The sequence below is a fragment of the Phascolarctos cinereus genome, unplaced genomic scaffold (genome assembly GCF_003287225.1).
Source record: "Phascolarctos cinereus isolate Bilbo 61053 unplaced genomic scaffold, phaCin_HiC Scaffold_1;HRSCAF=81, whole genome shotgun sequence".
In the NCBI taxonomy this organism is placed as follows: Eukaryota; Metazoa; Chordata; class Mammalia; order Diprotodontia; family Phascolarctidae; genus Phascolarctos; species Phascolarctos cinereus.
In genome coordinates this window covers 269,601,124-269,615,989 of record NW_027555514.1, presented here as the reverse complement: position 1 = coordinate 269,615,989, position 14,866 = coordinate 269,601,124, and the positions used below count along the sequence as shown (strand labels likewise).

At 43.1% G+C, this 14,866-nt stretch overlaps 2 protein-coding genes across 3 annotated transcripts in view; one reads left to right on the top strand and one right to left on the bottom strand.

Moving 5' to 3' along the window:
- SCYL2 (SCY1 like pseudokinase 2) overlaps positions 1-6,678 on the bottom strand; it is a 62,877-nt gene extending 56,199 nt beyond the window's left edge. The window contains exon 1 of one of the 2 annotated variants that reach the window (XM_020982312.2): positions 6,527-6,678. The gene's annotated coding sequence lies outside the window, so the exon portion shown is untranslated. Of the gene's footprint in view, positions 1-6,126; positions 6,332-6,526 lie in introns of those variants that run through there. The other variant, XM_020982313.2, reaches the window with a different exon arrangement.
- The window catches only part of DEPDC4 (DEP domain containing 4), a 47,930-nt gene continuing 39,115 nt past the window's right edge, over positions 6,052-14,866 (top strand). The window contains 5 exon segments of the mRNA XM_078150423.1: positions 6,052-6,215; positions 6,268-6,899; positions 8,302-8,565; positions 8,568-8,706; positions 8,795-8,940. Of these exon segments, the coding sequence (XP_078006549.1) occupies positions 6,052-6,215; positions 6,268-6,899; positions 8,302-8,565; positions 8,568-8,706; positions 8,795-8,940 (1,345 nt within the window).

Genomic DNA, 14,866 nt, shown 5'->3' with positions numbered 1-14,866 from the left:
AGGGAGAAAACTGGGAACCCAAAGTTTTAAAAACACATGTTATAAGATTGTTTTCACATGCAACTGGAAAATAAGAAATACAGGAAATGGGGATAGAAATCTGTCTTGCCCTACAGGAAAATAGAAGGGGAAGGGGATAAGAGAAGTGGGGGAGAGATAGAAGGCAGGGCTGATCAGGGGAAGGGGTATTCAGAAGGCATGCCATTTTGGGGTGAGGGGAGGGGCAAGATGGGGAGAAAACTTGTAACTCAAAATCTTGTGGAAGTGAATGTTGAGGAGAGGGGCGAGATGGGGAGAAAACTTGTAACTCAAAATCTTGTGGAAGTGAATGCTGAAAACTAAAGTAGGTGTGAAGTGACAGTATTTGGGGTGGGACTGGATGCTAGGTCTTTCTGACACCAAGTCTAGCACCATCTCCACTATACCACACATCACTCTAATCTCTTTGGTTCTTGGTCATTTCATCTACAATGGGGATAATAACACCTACAGTACCTGCTTCACCAAAGTCAAGAGGAATAAACGAAATGCTATGTGAAAAGCATTTTTAAAACTTTAAGGTTATTATATGAGTTATTATCATCATCATCATCATCATCATCATCATCACTACTACTACTACTACTACTACTACTACTACTACTACTACTACTACTACTACACAAATCTAATCATATCACTCCTTTGTTTCAAAAACTTTCTGTGGCTCCACATAACCTACCAGATAAAGTACAAACCTTTGCCTGGGTTGTAAGGTTCTCCACAATTTGACTCCCAACTCCATAATTTCAAGAATAGTATGATGGAAAGCATGCTCAGATTTTACATAAAAGTCTGGTATTCCACAATATATAAAGGATCAAAGGAATGGAACTTTAATGGAAATTTTAAAAAGAGCCATAAATTAAACATGAAAAATTATCTAAAATCACTAATAAAGAAAAATGCAAACCAAAATAAGGTTGAGGACTGAGGTTTCAATTTACATCCAGCTGATTAGCAAAGATGATAAAAGACTAAAAATACCTTGGGTTAACTGGGCTAAGAAAAGATAGGCACATTAATGCCTTGCTGGTGAAACTGGTCCACTCATTCAAGAAAATAATTTGCATTCGTTGAGAGAAGTTACTAGCCTATAACCCAGCAATCCAGCTACTGGGCGTACAACTCTTAACACGTCAAAGAGAGAAAGGCCACAAACATACCCAAATATTCCAAGCAGCACTTTTTGTTGAAGTTTTTAAAAAAGAAAATAAAGTATGTACCCATCAGTTTCTTCCTAGTCTGACCAAATTAGGACATGTGTATGCAATTCAATTTTATTGCAGAGTAAAAAGTTATTAATTCAGAGGCACATGGGACATGACACATATGACTTGACAAAGAAAGCAAACCCAAGAAAGCAATAGTTACTTAGACAACACAGTATCACAAATTAGACTACTACAAAGCAGAGGTAAACACTAATTAAAAACAACAGCCAATGAAGGAGGCAGAGGGTGGATAATGGAATACCTCTCCATTCTTTCAGTAGAAAGAGATTACAAATGCCAAATGTTGGAAATTCTACCAGATAGTGATTTTGTGCTTGTTTTGATTAGTTTTCCGTTTGACAAAGAGAGTGTAGGGCAATATGGGGAAATAGTTATGTTGTCAAAAATCAAAAGGAAGTTAGGAAGTTAGGAAGGAAGTTAGGAAGGAAGGAAGGAAGGAAGGAAGGAAGGAAGGAAGGAAGGAAGGAAGGAAGGAAGGAAGGAAGGAAGGAAGAAAAGACTTAGAATCAGAGGCTGGCCTTGAGTCCCGACTCTTCCTGCAACCTGCATGACCTCAGAAGTCACTCTGGACCTTAGTTTTCTGATCTGTAAGATCCTTTCAGACTGTCTCTTGATTTTATCTTGTTCTCTCCCACATCCATGTCTACATTAACCATTGCCTACTTCCCTCTGTTCTACCTACTTCTGGGCATGCTGATCCAGCCCATGTCCATGCAAAGACCCTCCTCCTCTTCTTCCAAGGTTCAGTTCAGATGCCACCTTCTCCATGAAGTCTTCCCTGATGCCCCAGTTAGGAACAACTACTAACTTAAATTTCTCATGCTTATTTGACCTCTCCTATGCAATCATCATATTCTAGTATTATAGTTATTCCTGTACAAACATACAGTTCCTTGAGGGAACACATTATTTGTCCAACTATTCCCAAGTGTCTATGAGTTACTAATTACTGCTTGTTGAAGTGAATGTACAGTTTAAAGTCAATGGCTAACAGTTTTTGAATAATGAATATACTAAGTATCAGATGAGAGGTCTATGTGAAGGATCTATGACTTTTCCAAGTATTTACTTGATAATAATTTATTAGGTATCTATTATGTGGTAGGCACTGGAGATTCAAAGATAAAAATGAAAAAAAAAACCCAAAACATTTCTTTCCCTCAAGGAGCTTACAGGACACAACTCCTCCACTGAAATGGGTCACAACCTGCCTATGACTTAATGGATAAATTCTATAGGATTATCATATATCTAGTGGCACAGGTAGGATCTGAATCCCTCTCCTTCACACCCAGCATTCAATCCACCAGTGCAATGCTATTATGATGTACTGGTGGTGCACAAGGACACACACTTCTATGAAATGAATATTCTAGCAAAGAGCTCCTCTGTGATATAACCCTTCATAAATCATGTGAAGCACAACACATACATCACTGCCACTGCTGATAAAAATATCTTCCTGCTCAGCTTCTATTTGTCCCCACAAAGTTGTGAAATCTTCAAAACTGGTCTCCAGCCCCTGGCACTCCATCCCCCTCCCTATTTCAGGCTGCCGAAATGCCGAAGAAATGACTGGATATACAGAATAAGAGAAAATCAGAACTGGAAAGGATCCCAAGAGATCAAAGCCTTTCATTTCACTAATGAGAAAAGTGAGGCCCCAAAATGATTAATTCACACAGCTAGTAAACAGGAATAATGAATAATTTTCAAAATGTGAACTTCACTAATATGTACATTTTCTCTCCATTGGTCCCTGGCCTCCAAGGCACAGGTTTCTGGAAGCTCATGATAACCTAAGAGCCTACCTCTGTCCTTTAGGCTTGTCACAGATACCTTCATTGAAATCTGACAGTTGGATGAGGAATACGGGGAAATAATTGTCAAAATCGAAAGGAAGGTAGGAAGGTAGGAAGGAAGGAAGGAAGGGAGGGAGAGAGAGAGAGAGAGAGAGAGAGAGAGAGAGAGAGAGAGAGAGAGAGAGAGAGAGAGAGAGAGAGAGAGAGAGAAGAAAGAAAGAAAAGGAAGGAAGGAAGGAAGGAAGGAAGAAAGAAAGGAAGGAAGGAAGGAAGGAAGGAAGGAAGAAAGAAAGACTTAGAATCAGAGGCTGGTCTTGACTGGCCTCCTCTAACCCAACTTGTAGCCAAACAATAAACCCTTCTACAACATACTTCAGGAATGATCACTTCCAGGCTCCAGAGTCCATTAAGCCTCAGCATAGGTCCAAATCACATCATCCACCTAAAAATACTACAGAAAAATCTTCCCATCCTTTTCCTAAGTCTCCTTCCTTAACTCTGCCTAAGGCTCACAGACACAGACTACATGTTTTCTGAAAATTTTTCATTAGGATTAAATGATATTTCATACAATGACCCTTTTTTACCTGGAACACTGGTATATATCTATAATTGATTTGTTTCTAATATTTAACATATTTTGGGTAAAGGTTGGAACTGGAATATGTTAAGTAAAGCAGAGATTGAGGGAAAATGATATGTTCCCCATTGGTCCCTGAAGCTAGACTTCTTTAGGGTCACTGGTGTCACTGTAGGCCAAATTCTTCCCTAGAAGAATTTTCCCTACCCAAGAATATCATAAGTTTGGGCACTTAAAAGTCAGAAATGAGAAGTCTTCTTGTTATCTCCCTTAACTAGGGTCTTTCTACTAGTCAGTCAGTGAATAAATATTAATTGCGCACTAAATTATTAAGGACTTACAATGTGTGTGGCACTTCACTAAGGGCTAGGGGATACAAAGAATGCAAAGGACAGCAGCTGCCTTCTAGGAGCTCACAATCTAACCAGGGAAGACAACACATGAAAAGAAATGAAGGTGGAAAGGGGAGGAGATGCATGATTAAGTCCAGAGGAGTACAGACCTAAGAAAAATGAAGAGATGTTACCCAGGACCCCTCCTTAAATGAAGGAGAGCTCTCCCAGTGGTCTGCCCTCCCTCCCCTAATCAGAAAGAGGAAAGTGCACCAGGAAAAGAGGTGCTGAAGAGGTGCGAATTTCAGGGAGCATGAAATCTTGTAGGATGATGAGGTTCTGGGGAGTGTGATGAAGTCCAGAAGAGTACAGCCCGATGGGAATTGTTACTATCTGTATCTGGAGGGGAGTGGGGGAAATCTTTTGAGTGTGAGGTTGAACTAAAGGAACTCAAAAGTCTATTCTAACCCTAAAATTAGAAGATTTGTGGTTCTTGTATAGTTTGGTCATGCTTTATGAAAATCTGATCAAATATAAACCCGAACTTACAAATTACACTCATAAAAATATCTAACCTCACCTAATGCATTTTAAAATATAATTTGATCTACAAATCTCCCTTTCTAAACTCACAAAACAAAACAATATCTAAAAAAAGCCAACATTTTACAAAGGTTTACAAAGCACTTAACATATGTTATCTCATGATGTGACATCCGCATTCGTTTCACTTGGTCTTTTTCGGTGTGTTCTTTAACTCTGAAACAGATAGATAACATTAGGGAAGGAACAGGAGCTTGGACAGACTTCAGGAGATAGTAGAGGACAGGGCCTGGTGTTCTATAGTCCATGGAGTCACCAAGAGTCAGACACAACTGAACAACAACAAACATCTTTAGCTATATGATATGAGTAGGTATATACCCTAATAAAGAGCATTTGCCCAATTTATATTAGAGTGGGGAACAGAAACAATGTCTTCAGTACAGAAATAATTACAGCAGAGACATTCCTCTAACACAATTTTTCCCTCTCCCCCACTACCACTCATGACTTGACTATTACTACTTTGTTCCTACAAATGTATTTTTAAAAGCAACATTTACAAACAAGACTGTGGCCTAAGTTATTCCTATGCTTCTTTCAAAACAAACCAACATTAACTTACATTTATACTTCTGCAAAAGCTTTCCCCTTTCTTCCACAACTCTGTGAGGTACCCTCTATTTTTTGATGTTTCTGAAGACGGGAAATCAAACAACTTCCCCAGTATTTCTTCTTCTGACTTAACCATTTTTTCTCTACAAATGTATCTTTCACAATAACAGTAACAATATTTACATACAATACTGTTGCCCAAGTCATTCCTAAGCTTCTTTCACAATAACAACAACAATATCGAGCCCCAAACTCTCACTTACTTATTCAGAAGCTCTCCTCTCTCTCTCCAGGTAAAGTACCCTAAATCTTTATTTCTCACCAAGAGGGACCAACCAGACAACAAATCATTAAGGCAAGGCCTAGACCCACAGCTTTCAAGCTACCAGTGGAAACTTAACATGAAATAGCATTCTTCATCATACAAGTGTATAGTGACAAATTGACAAAGGCAAAGGGAGCCCACCCAGGCCCTCAACTTCCAAGCTACCAAGTGGAAAAGTCACAGGACGTATCCCTCTTTCTTACAGAAGTTCATAAAGACAAACTGACAAACTTGGGAGTGAAGTTGGTTTTCTTAAATGTTCATTTTAATACAGCATTGAGTTATATTACTTAATAGACTTTTAAAAGGAATTTACGGTTTCCCAATCAGCAAGGAAAAAAAAAAGTTCATCCTGGAAACAGTTCTTTATTCCTCTCGTCAAGAAGCCCATACCAAACGTACTTTTAATTTTAATGAAGGGCTTGCTACGTGCCGGGCACTGTGCTAAGAGCTGGGGATGTAAAGAAAACCGAAGTCAGTAACTGCCCTCAAGGAGCTCTCGGTCCAACGGGGGAGAAAAACAACGCAAACAACTCTGGACGAACAGAGATAAAGACAGCATCGGCTGGAGATCACCAACATGGGGGTTACGGCTTTGGCACTGGAGGGATTCCTATTTAAAACAAACCGACCGACCCTTACTTTTACCACTTACTTACAAGCCCCCGACGGAGAAGGGGAGGAGGCGGGGGTGGGGGTCGTTACCAGGGTCCAGAAGCAGGTGGCCCCGGCCCTCTGCATACAGCAGGTGCTTTGTAAGTGTTTGCTACGTGGTCCTCTGCCCCGGGCTCCCCAGAAGAGGCAGCGGGGCTTCCTTCTCCGAGGGCTGGGGCGGCCTCGGCGGCAACACCCCTCGCAGGGGCACGAACCGCAGCCCCCCGCCCCAGCCTCGGCTCGCCCCGCGCGCTCTGCGGCTGTCCGAGGGCCGCCGCCGCCCCGCCGGCAGCGTCACCCGGCAACTGCGGTCAGGGCGGCCTAGGCCGGGCGACGGCGGCCGGGGACCCCTCAGCCAGCGGAGCGGGGACGGCTCCGTCGCGCGCGGCCCGGCCGCTCACCTGGTCCGGCCGACGGCCCCCGAGGGGGCGGTGCAAGGGCTCGCTCCCTTCAGCCGCCGCGCTAGCGCTCCAGCTACTCCACCGCCATCGCCGCCGGAGCTCCGGGAGCCGGCAGGGAGGCTGGCGAGGGGAGGGGCAGGAAGAAGAGCAGGTCCCGCCGGTCTGGTGAGGTCACTTCCGGTCCTCGAGGAAGGGGCGGAGCCGGCCCGCGAGGCGCCTGAGTGCGTGCGTGCGTGCGGCAGCGGGGAGGCGGAGTCGGAGCATGATGGCGGTTCTTTTGAGAGCGAGCTCCGGCTTCAGCTGCGGGACAGCCTCCTCCTCCGGCTCGGCGCCGGCGGTGGTATCAACCGGAGGAAAAGGACAGTTATCACAGGTGAACTTTTTTGGTGGGGAGGGGAAGGGGAGCCAGACTTTAAAGGCAGATTCCTGGAGACTGGGGAGGCCTGGCCCCGCCCCCAGCTGATCTTACCCGGGGCAGCTTTGCCCAATTGCATCTAGCCCCGCCCCCTCTTTGCCTAGTCCCTCCCCTTTTTTTGTCTTAAGCGTAAGGCAGGCTCTGCCCTATTCCCCTTGCCACCATATCTAGCCACGCCCATTCTCTGCCTCTCCCCGCCCCTTCTTGCCTAGCCACGCCCCCATCTGACCTTATCTTGGGCAGACTCTGCCGGGTTCCCTCTGCCACCTTATCTAGCCCTGCCCATTCTCTTGTATAGCCTCTTCCCCTGCCCAAATAGACCTCAGTCTCTTTCCTAGCTCCATGACCATAACCCTGCCCAGCCTCACTCAAGACCACCTCTTTATCTAATCCCTCCCATCCTTGCCTAGCCACTCCCCCTACCCAGCCCTAACTTTCCCAGCCTCCTCCTACCTAGCCCTATCCAGCCCCACCCTCTCCCTTTACATGGCCCCTGGTTCACTCAAGGGATGTAGCCACCCCTGCCTCCTTTCTTGCCATACGTTGTAGTTCCGAAGTGGGCAGCTCTTTCCCTGAAATACACTTAGGACCCTGTACCAGTAGAGGCAGTGACAGGGCAAACAGCCTTAGGCAAACATCTCTCCTGGTCCATGTAAGGAGAAGGTATGTGGACCTTTGACTGTTATAGTTGTCTAAAGGTATTAGGGAGTTCTTGCTTTTTTATGTATCTCTACTGACCAAAGGCCTGGGGGAGAAAAGTAAAATGGATGCTCAAAAGCCAAAAGGATCTTTTAGTTTCTCCTCCCTCCCCCAGAACATCTTAAAGACACTAAGAAGGAGCCCAGATGATTTTAGCCTCCTTTCTGCTTCCTGCAGAGCTATCCTAGGATGCTATGGTGTCTAGTGCATGCGCTAATGAGCCATAAAATGTCTAAAAGGGAGGGAGGAGAAAGAGGTTAGAGCATCCAGAACCCAGTAATAAGGGTTGGCTTGATATGCCACCTTGGTGTAAAGGCAGAAGGAAAATTACACTGTCCTAGTTTCAGAGTAGGTAGTAAATTTCGCATATTAAAGGGATCCAGAATTCTGACTATGAATCTCAAATCAGTGAAGTTTAGCTACATAGGTTGAGTGCCGTTTTTATCTTGGCAGAGGAATATTATGGTGTAGTTATTTTAAATATGGGTCATCATCAAAAATTGCAAACATTCCATAGCTTGTATAAGATAGGAAATGAAATTTATTATGAAATTGGCAAGAATATATTTCACAAGAAAACTAAGGTTCACAAAAATAAGTGAAATTATCTGTGCATTTGAGTAATCTAAATTCCACAGCATATGTCTAAATGTTTTTTCAGGATGCTCGGGTCCTTTTCAAGCTACTCAGCTGTGGAATGGTATCATTCACTCTCTTCACACACAGGTGGAATTGAAAAGAAGACAGCAACATTTCTGAACTTATAAAGACTGTTTTACTGGTGCAGATGCTGTTGATGTAGTGTTAGGTCATCTCATGCAGAATATATCCTTAAGCAGCAGTGACATCTCCCATCTAAATGGAGTGCGTCTTTGCCAAGCTCTCATGGATCATAAAGTATTTGAACCAGTAGGAGTGAAGCTATTCAAAAGGAATTGCAATTTGCAGATACAAATAGCAGTCTCTACAGGTTTCTGGGCCGTAATCCCACTCCTGGATTATCTAAAAGAAATGATGATCCTAAAAATATAGGGTTTGATCAAATAAAAGCAGAAGACCTCACCAGGTTAGTGACAATACAGTACCGCATAATGTGCAACTTAAACATTTGGGCTTCTAAGTTAAGAAAAATGAGTATATTTTATTTTTAATAGAATAGAAGATGAAACGATTTCGAATCCTTTAGCACAAGAAATTGATGAGAAGACAATCGAAGAACTAATTCATACTATAAATGGGCATACATCTTTCCCTCCAGATATCACAGTTGATAAATCAGTCCTTGTGCTTTCAAAAAAAGGTAATTGAAGAGCTATTTGTATGTATAAGTGCTTAACGGAATTGTTTAAGGTGGTAGTAATTAGATATGCTATAAGCCATTTGTGTAAACCTTAATGTAGTGTGGGGAGTAGGATTAGCTGGAGGATGCTGTATATGTTTTTTGACCTGGTGAAAAAGGAGTATATACTTTAACTCAGCTAATTCAACAAATATTAAGTGCCTGTTTTATATATAAGGCAGTGTGGTAGGTGCTGGCGATACCAAAAAATTGCCCCTACCTTCAAGAAATTGACATTTTACTTTAAACCTAGTATCAATTTTTAACTCTCATTTTAAGTGAAAAGTAATATCTTTGGTCATTTTTACTGGCAGATCTAAGATCCCTTCTCTTAATGACTGACTAAAGACAGCCCAAGAACGTCAGCGTTCCTTTGTGTGTCATATTTCTGCACGGGCATCAAGTTGTAGGGCACATACTGTGTATCTTAAAATGTTTCTTTTCAGAGCAGCCTATATTATTTCTGTCATACAAATTCAATAGCATTTGTGGCTACTAGAGGTAATTTGTAACTAACCATGGATCACAAACTGAAACGGTAAGGTTTAAAATAGTAAGTTGAGTTTCAAAAGTAACAAAGCAAGAAAAGATAATTCATCATGTCAAAAGCTAGATTTTTCAAGTACATAGAAGACACATAAAGTCCCAGAATTCTTAAGCTAGAAGGGACCTTTAGATGGGTCATACAGTCCTATCCCTTTCTACAACAGAAAACTAAGGCCTGTATAGGCCTTTCTAAATAACTTTCCCAAGATCACACTACTGGTCACCAGCTGCACTAAAACTAGAACCCAAGTCTCCCATTTCAATTCTCTTTTTGAACCACTTGTTAAAGTACCAAACTAGAAAATGTTAGAAGTTAGAAACTAGAAAATAGGCTGACTGCTCAGGGTTTTCAGATATCTTTGTCACAGAACTGAATTGCCACACTTTACAAGAAGGGGAAATGAGCAGTATTTTAGTTTGCAGATAGATTACCTTTTTTAGCCTTTGTACACTTTAATAAGTCACTAATAAGGAATTTTCCCATGTTCAAAGGTCCTTAAGAGAGTTGTTTTTAAAAAGACATGCCATTTTTTTCCATATGATTTCCTAATGTCTAGGAACAATGCAACTTTTTTTAATGTATTCATTTCTTTTCCCTGGAAAATGAAACAGTCATAATAAAGCATTTAGGCCTCAGAATCAACTGCTAGCTCTTAAGGATATGTATCCCCTTTGTCTCCTTTTCAATTATGGGTGACTGATACATAGTGTAAGAGTACAAATAAAAGATTAAGAATTTTTGGAGTTAAATAAGATTTGATAAAAAGCATCTTTTGAAATCCCTATCGAGCAAGGCAAACCAGTCCCAAGCTGAAGTGACAGTGGTTCTTAGCCACTGCCATCTTACTTGGAGGCCATCCTGGATGGAAGAGAAAGATTTAAGCACTGCCTTGTCTGCGTTGTAGAAGGTCCTTACCAAGAACTCCCAAAACTAATGAAATCACAGGTCTCTTAAAAAATAGATGCAATTAGAAATTGTGTAAGAAATTTAGACCTGCCTCAGGTTTTTAAAAATTAGATAATTAGGAAGCCATATTCAAAAATTAATTCTCTTTTTTATGTTTGGTAAATGCTTCAAAAGACCCATGATTTCATCAGCATAGTTGGTGACTCTTTTTACCAACATAAAGTTGTAACTCCTTAGGAGACAAGTTGCTTTTGCCAAGAAATTCATCAACTATTGCCCAAATTCATCAGCTAGCATAGTCTTTAGGGAATGGACACACAGGCCGTCACTGAGCCCAACTTTAACCTTTCCAGTTGGGGGGAGACCTATCAGAGTTTGCCCTCTGCTTATGTCACTTTGAAAACCCAGGGTCCTCTCCCTGCCGTAACAAGACACTGGAGCAGTACTTTCCTGGAAGAGTTGGAAATTTCAGTAATTTAAAGAGTCATTTGGGAGACGTCACTACGAAACAGCCCATGGCACCACTGCCAAATAGTTGGCAAATCCCTGGAGCTTGAAAAGTTCCTGGGTTAGAGGTTGGAAGGTATGACAAGCAGTGAATCAGTGTAAGTCACATGGCTTTAGTCTGCATTGCCAAGCCTGAGGCTGGGCAGTAGAAGATCAGGGAGCTCCCCCAACTAATTCACCGGAACAGAATGAATCGTGGTTGTTGGCCAACCAATAATCTCTCTGCTGACATCATAAACAAATACAGAGCACCTACTATGTGCAAGGCATTGTATGAGTCTTTTTGGATATACAAACACACAAAAGACCATCACTTCTCTTTAAGAGCTCATATTCCAGTTGGGGAGGTTATATATGAAACAAAATAGGAAATATATTTTTAAAACTTTGCTACAAACATCCGGTAAATGTTTAGATGTCAAAAACTAGAGTGTGCCTTGCCAGAGAGCCCCAGATCATGAGTGTCCTAAAGCTTACTTGAGCCCCGTTAACCTACCTCTTTTTCCTGTCTCACATGAATTTTAGCTGCTTCCCCTAACATCCTTTTGCCAGCACAATATCCAGGCTCATGCTGTTAAACTTCCCTTTAGCCCCTGCTGCTCTTCAGCAATCTTTATTCATCTTTTGTTAAGTCCCTAGTAAATTCCCCAGGCTCTCTCCTCAAGTCTGAAATCCCAATGTCCCTCCTCCTCTCCAAGGGTTACCTTGTCTCCAGCTTCATGCACTAGGGACTCCATAAATGCTTGCTGGGGAGCCATCTCCAGTCGTCCTGATCTATGTCTGGCCTCTGCACCCGGATGGCTCCAGAGGAGAAGGTGAAGCTGGTGACTTTGCACAGCCTTCCCTCCCTTGAATCCAATTCCCTGGCTCGTCGCGGCATCGCTCCTGGGATGTCGTGGCATCTACGATAACAAGGACAAACAGCAACGACAATAACGACAAACGCTCGTTTAGTTGAATTCACCAAGATCGTCTCTTTCATTTCAATGCCTTGGCTTCTGTGGAGAATACTTTTTCCCTCCTTTTGGCTTCTCTAATATATACCCATCCTTCAAGGCCTACCTCTTCAGTGAAACTGGTCCCCATTCTTGGAATTCCCTCCCCTATCTTCTCTGCCTGTTGAATTTCTGCCTAGCCTTTAAAGCCCGACTCAACCGATACTTCTTTGAATAAGCCATTCCTTGAGTTAGAAGTGACCTGTCTCCCTTCAGATCTCACTAATACCTTGTACACTTATCATGTGCTCTTTTGTATTGTCTGTCATAGCTCCCAATTCCTGGACCAAGACATTCTTCCAGTGTTTCATTGTGGTGTAGATAGCTCTAGAAAGCCTGCAGGCTATAAATATTAGCAAGTCCTCCCAACTTGGAAGGAGAGATTACGATCTATGAGTATTGTGCTGGTTTGTGTTGTCTGCTAGCCAAAGACCAACCTAAGTTCAGACATCAGCCAGTTAGCCATTGGTAATGGATTTTTCAGCCACAGTGTCTCTTGGAGTCCCCATTTGCTGAGTCACAGAGGGGTTATGATCTTTGTCAGTGAAGATGAAATCATAGGTAGGTAATTCAGTGTTAAGTAGCAGTATCCCTCTACTAGGCCATGAGGGCAGGGACTGTGCCTTATTTAATGCTGCATTACCTCAGTGCCTGATACATTGTTCTGTACACATTAGGCCCTAAATAATATTCACTTATTGGAAATAAATTTTTAACTACTCCAGCCCCTAGGTATGGTTCCCTCCTTTGAACTATCATAACGTTTGTTGTTAGTATTCCTAATTTGGAATAATATGCTGCCTTATATTGATATTTAACTAGAAAGAAGTGCATTTCTTCTTTTTCCAAACACATTGTAAGTTCCTCAAGGACAGTGACTGTATCTTAAGCTTCTTTGTATCTCCTACAGAGATGTCAAACACAGGGCCTGCATGCAACCTGTAGCACTTTTGAGAGCAGCCTGAATCAGATTGAGAAGTAATTGGGAATTGTTTAACAAAATAAATAACAGTTTAGTAAAACATAGATACTATTACATTTTAAAGACTAAGTCAAAATATGTGGCCCACAGGGATCCTTGTGTATGGTTTAGTGGCCCCTTTTCTATTTGAGTTTGATGCCACTGGCCTGCAGGACTTTTCACTGTGGCATGCCCATACCAGGCATTTAATATTCGTTGAAGATATGGATGAAAGATTGAGTCTGTCTGGTACCCTTGGTCCCGTCTCCTCCAGAAGCTAGCTTCTTTAACATTTTTCCTTAATTTTCACTCTCTCTCCATCCACTGGTTCCTTGTGTGATGGCTACAAACATACCAAGACCTCACTCTTCCTTAAAAAAAAAGTTTACTTGACCCTGTGAACCTTTGAAGCTAATGACGTAGATCTGATCTTTCCTCTTCTAACTTTAACCTGCCTTTCTTTCCTTATTTAAGATCATTTTTGCTAATGTACTAATCCATTCTAGCTAAACAGATTGAGTTGATATTTCCCATGTGGGACCATCCATCTCCTGTCTCTGCATCTTGTCTCAACTCTCGCTCCTCATCACCCCCCTGGAATCCAAAGTTCCCTCAGAGCTGACCTCAAGTGCCTCCTCCAGAAGCCTTGGGTGAGCATGTCCATAGGATCGATTCAAACTGAAGCAGACCTCAGAGAACAGTTGAAGGTACTGAGGCCTGGGAGGGAAATGATGTACCCAGGGTCTCGCAGGAAGTAGATGTCAGCAAAGACTTCCACCCTAGCCTCTGGCTCTCTCCTTTCCATTGAGTCATAGTTTTCTTCAGGAGACACTGTTCCATTTCCTGGCCTCTGTTTGACTCCATCCTCCAGTGCCTATTCTCCAGGTTGACCTTGACCTTTCCTTTTGTCACTGGCTAGTTCTTCCCAAGAAGCCTTTGAGGAAAAAAGGCCCAGCTGGTTGTCCTGAGGCAGGAGCTGGTGACCTTGAGCCAGAGCCAGGGTAAGGTGGAGAAAGAATTATGCCTTTGGCCAATTAAGATGGTGGCCCTGCGTAATAAATCAGTCCTCCAGTCCTCCAGTTAGGTGTACCTCCCAATCTCAATTGGGCTTCCTCGACCAAGGGAGGTACTACCCTCTCACCTGTCCACTGGGCCCTTCCCAAAGATTTAGGTCTATTGGGTGGACTTTGTGATATGGACAGGACGTTCGTCGTCTGGCAGTTGGGATGATTACAGTCCCTAGAGGATCCAATGAGATAGTTTTTGCAGACTTCAAAGCAGTGAAGAAATGACAGTCTCTTGGTTCACCATCCTTTCCCTGGCACCAAACTGGCACGTGATGACCCCAGACCTCAAAGGGACACTAGATAACCCAGGCCCCCTGTCCAGGCCCTCTTGCTTCCTCATTTCTGCTGGTGCTCAGGTGTTTGCTGAGCTCTTTCCTCTGGTGGCATCTAGGTGGAGTCTAAGGTCCCTGGCTGGGTTCAGCAGGTCCTTCATATTAAGCTAGAGGAGGTGCAGGCCCAGCTTCATGATCTGGAGCACAAAATCCTGAGTCATGTGACAGAGGAGCAGGACAAGTCTGTGAGCAAAGCTGCTTCCATCTTGAGGCTGACCCTTCTGAAGAAAGGAGTGACTATCGGGATGACGAAGGAGGTGAGGCCTGCCCCACTGGCTGTTCTCCTGGCTGGGGTCACTGGTTTGCCCTGAGAGGAGCCTGCCAGGAGGGAGGGGGAAACCCTGGCAGACCAGGTAGCTCAGTTGCCCGGCCCCGCATGGACTGGGCCAGCCCTGCAGGTGGCCTGTCCCCTGAGTGGTGCATGCTTGTCTTTTAGGAAGTACACCAGATAATACAGCAGGCACTGAAAGAATACAGTGAAGATCGCATTGGGCTGGTGGATTATGCCCTGGAGTCCTCAGGTAGGTGGCCTGCAGAAAGCCAGAGGGCTCAGGACAAGAGGGATTGGAAAA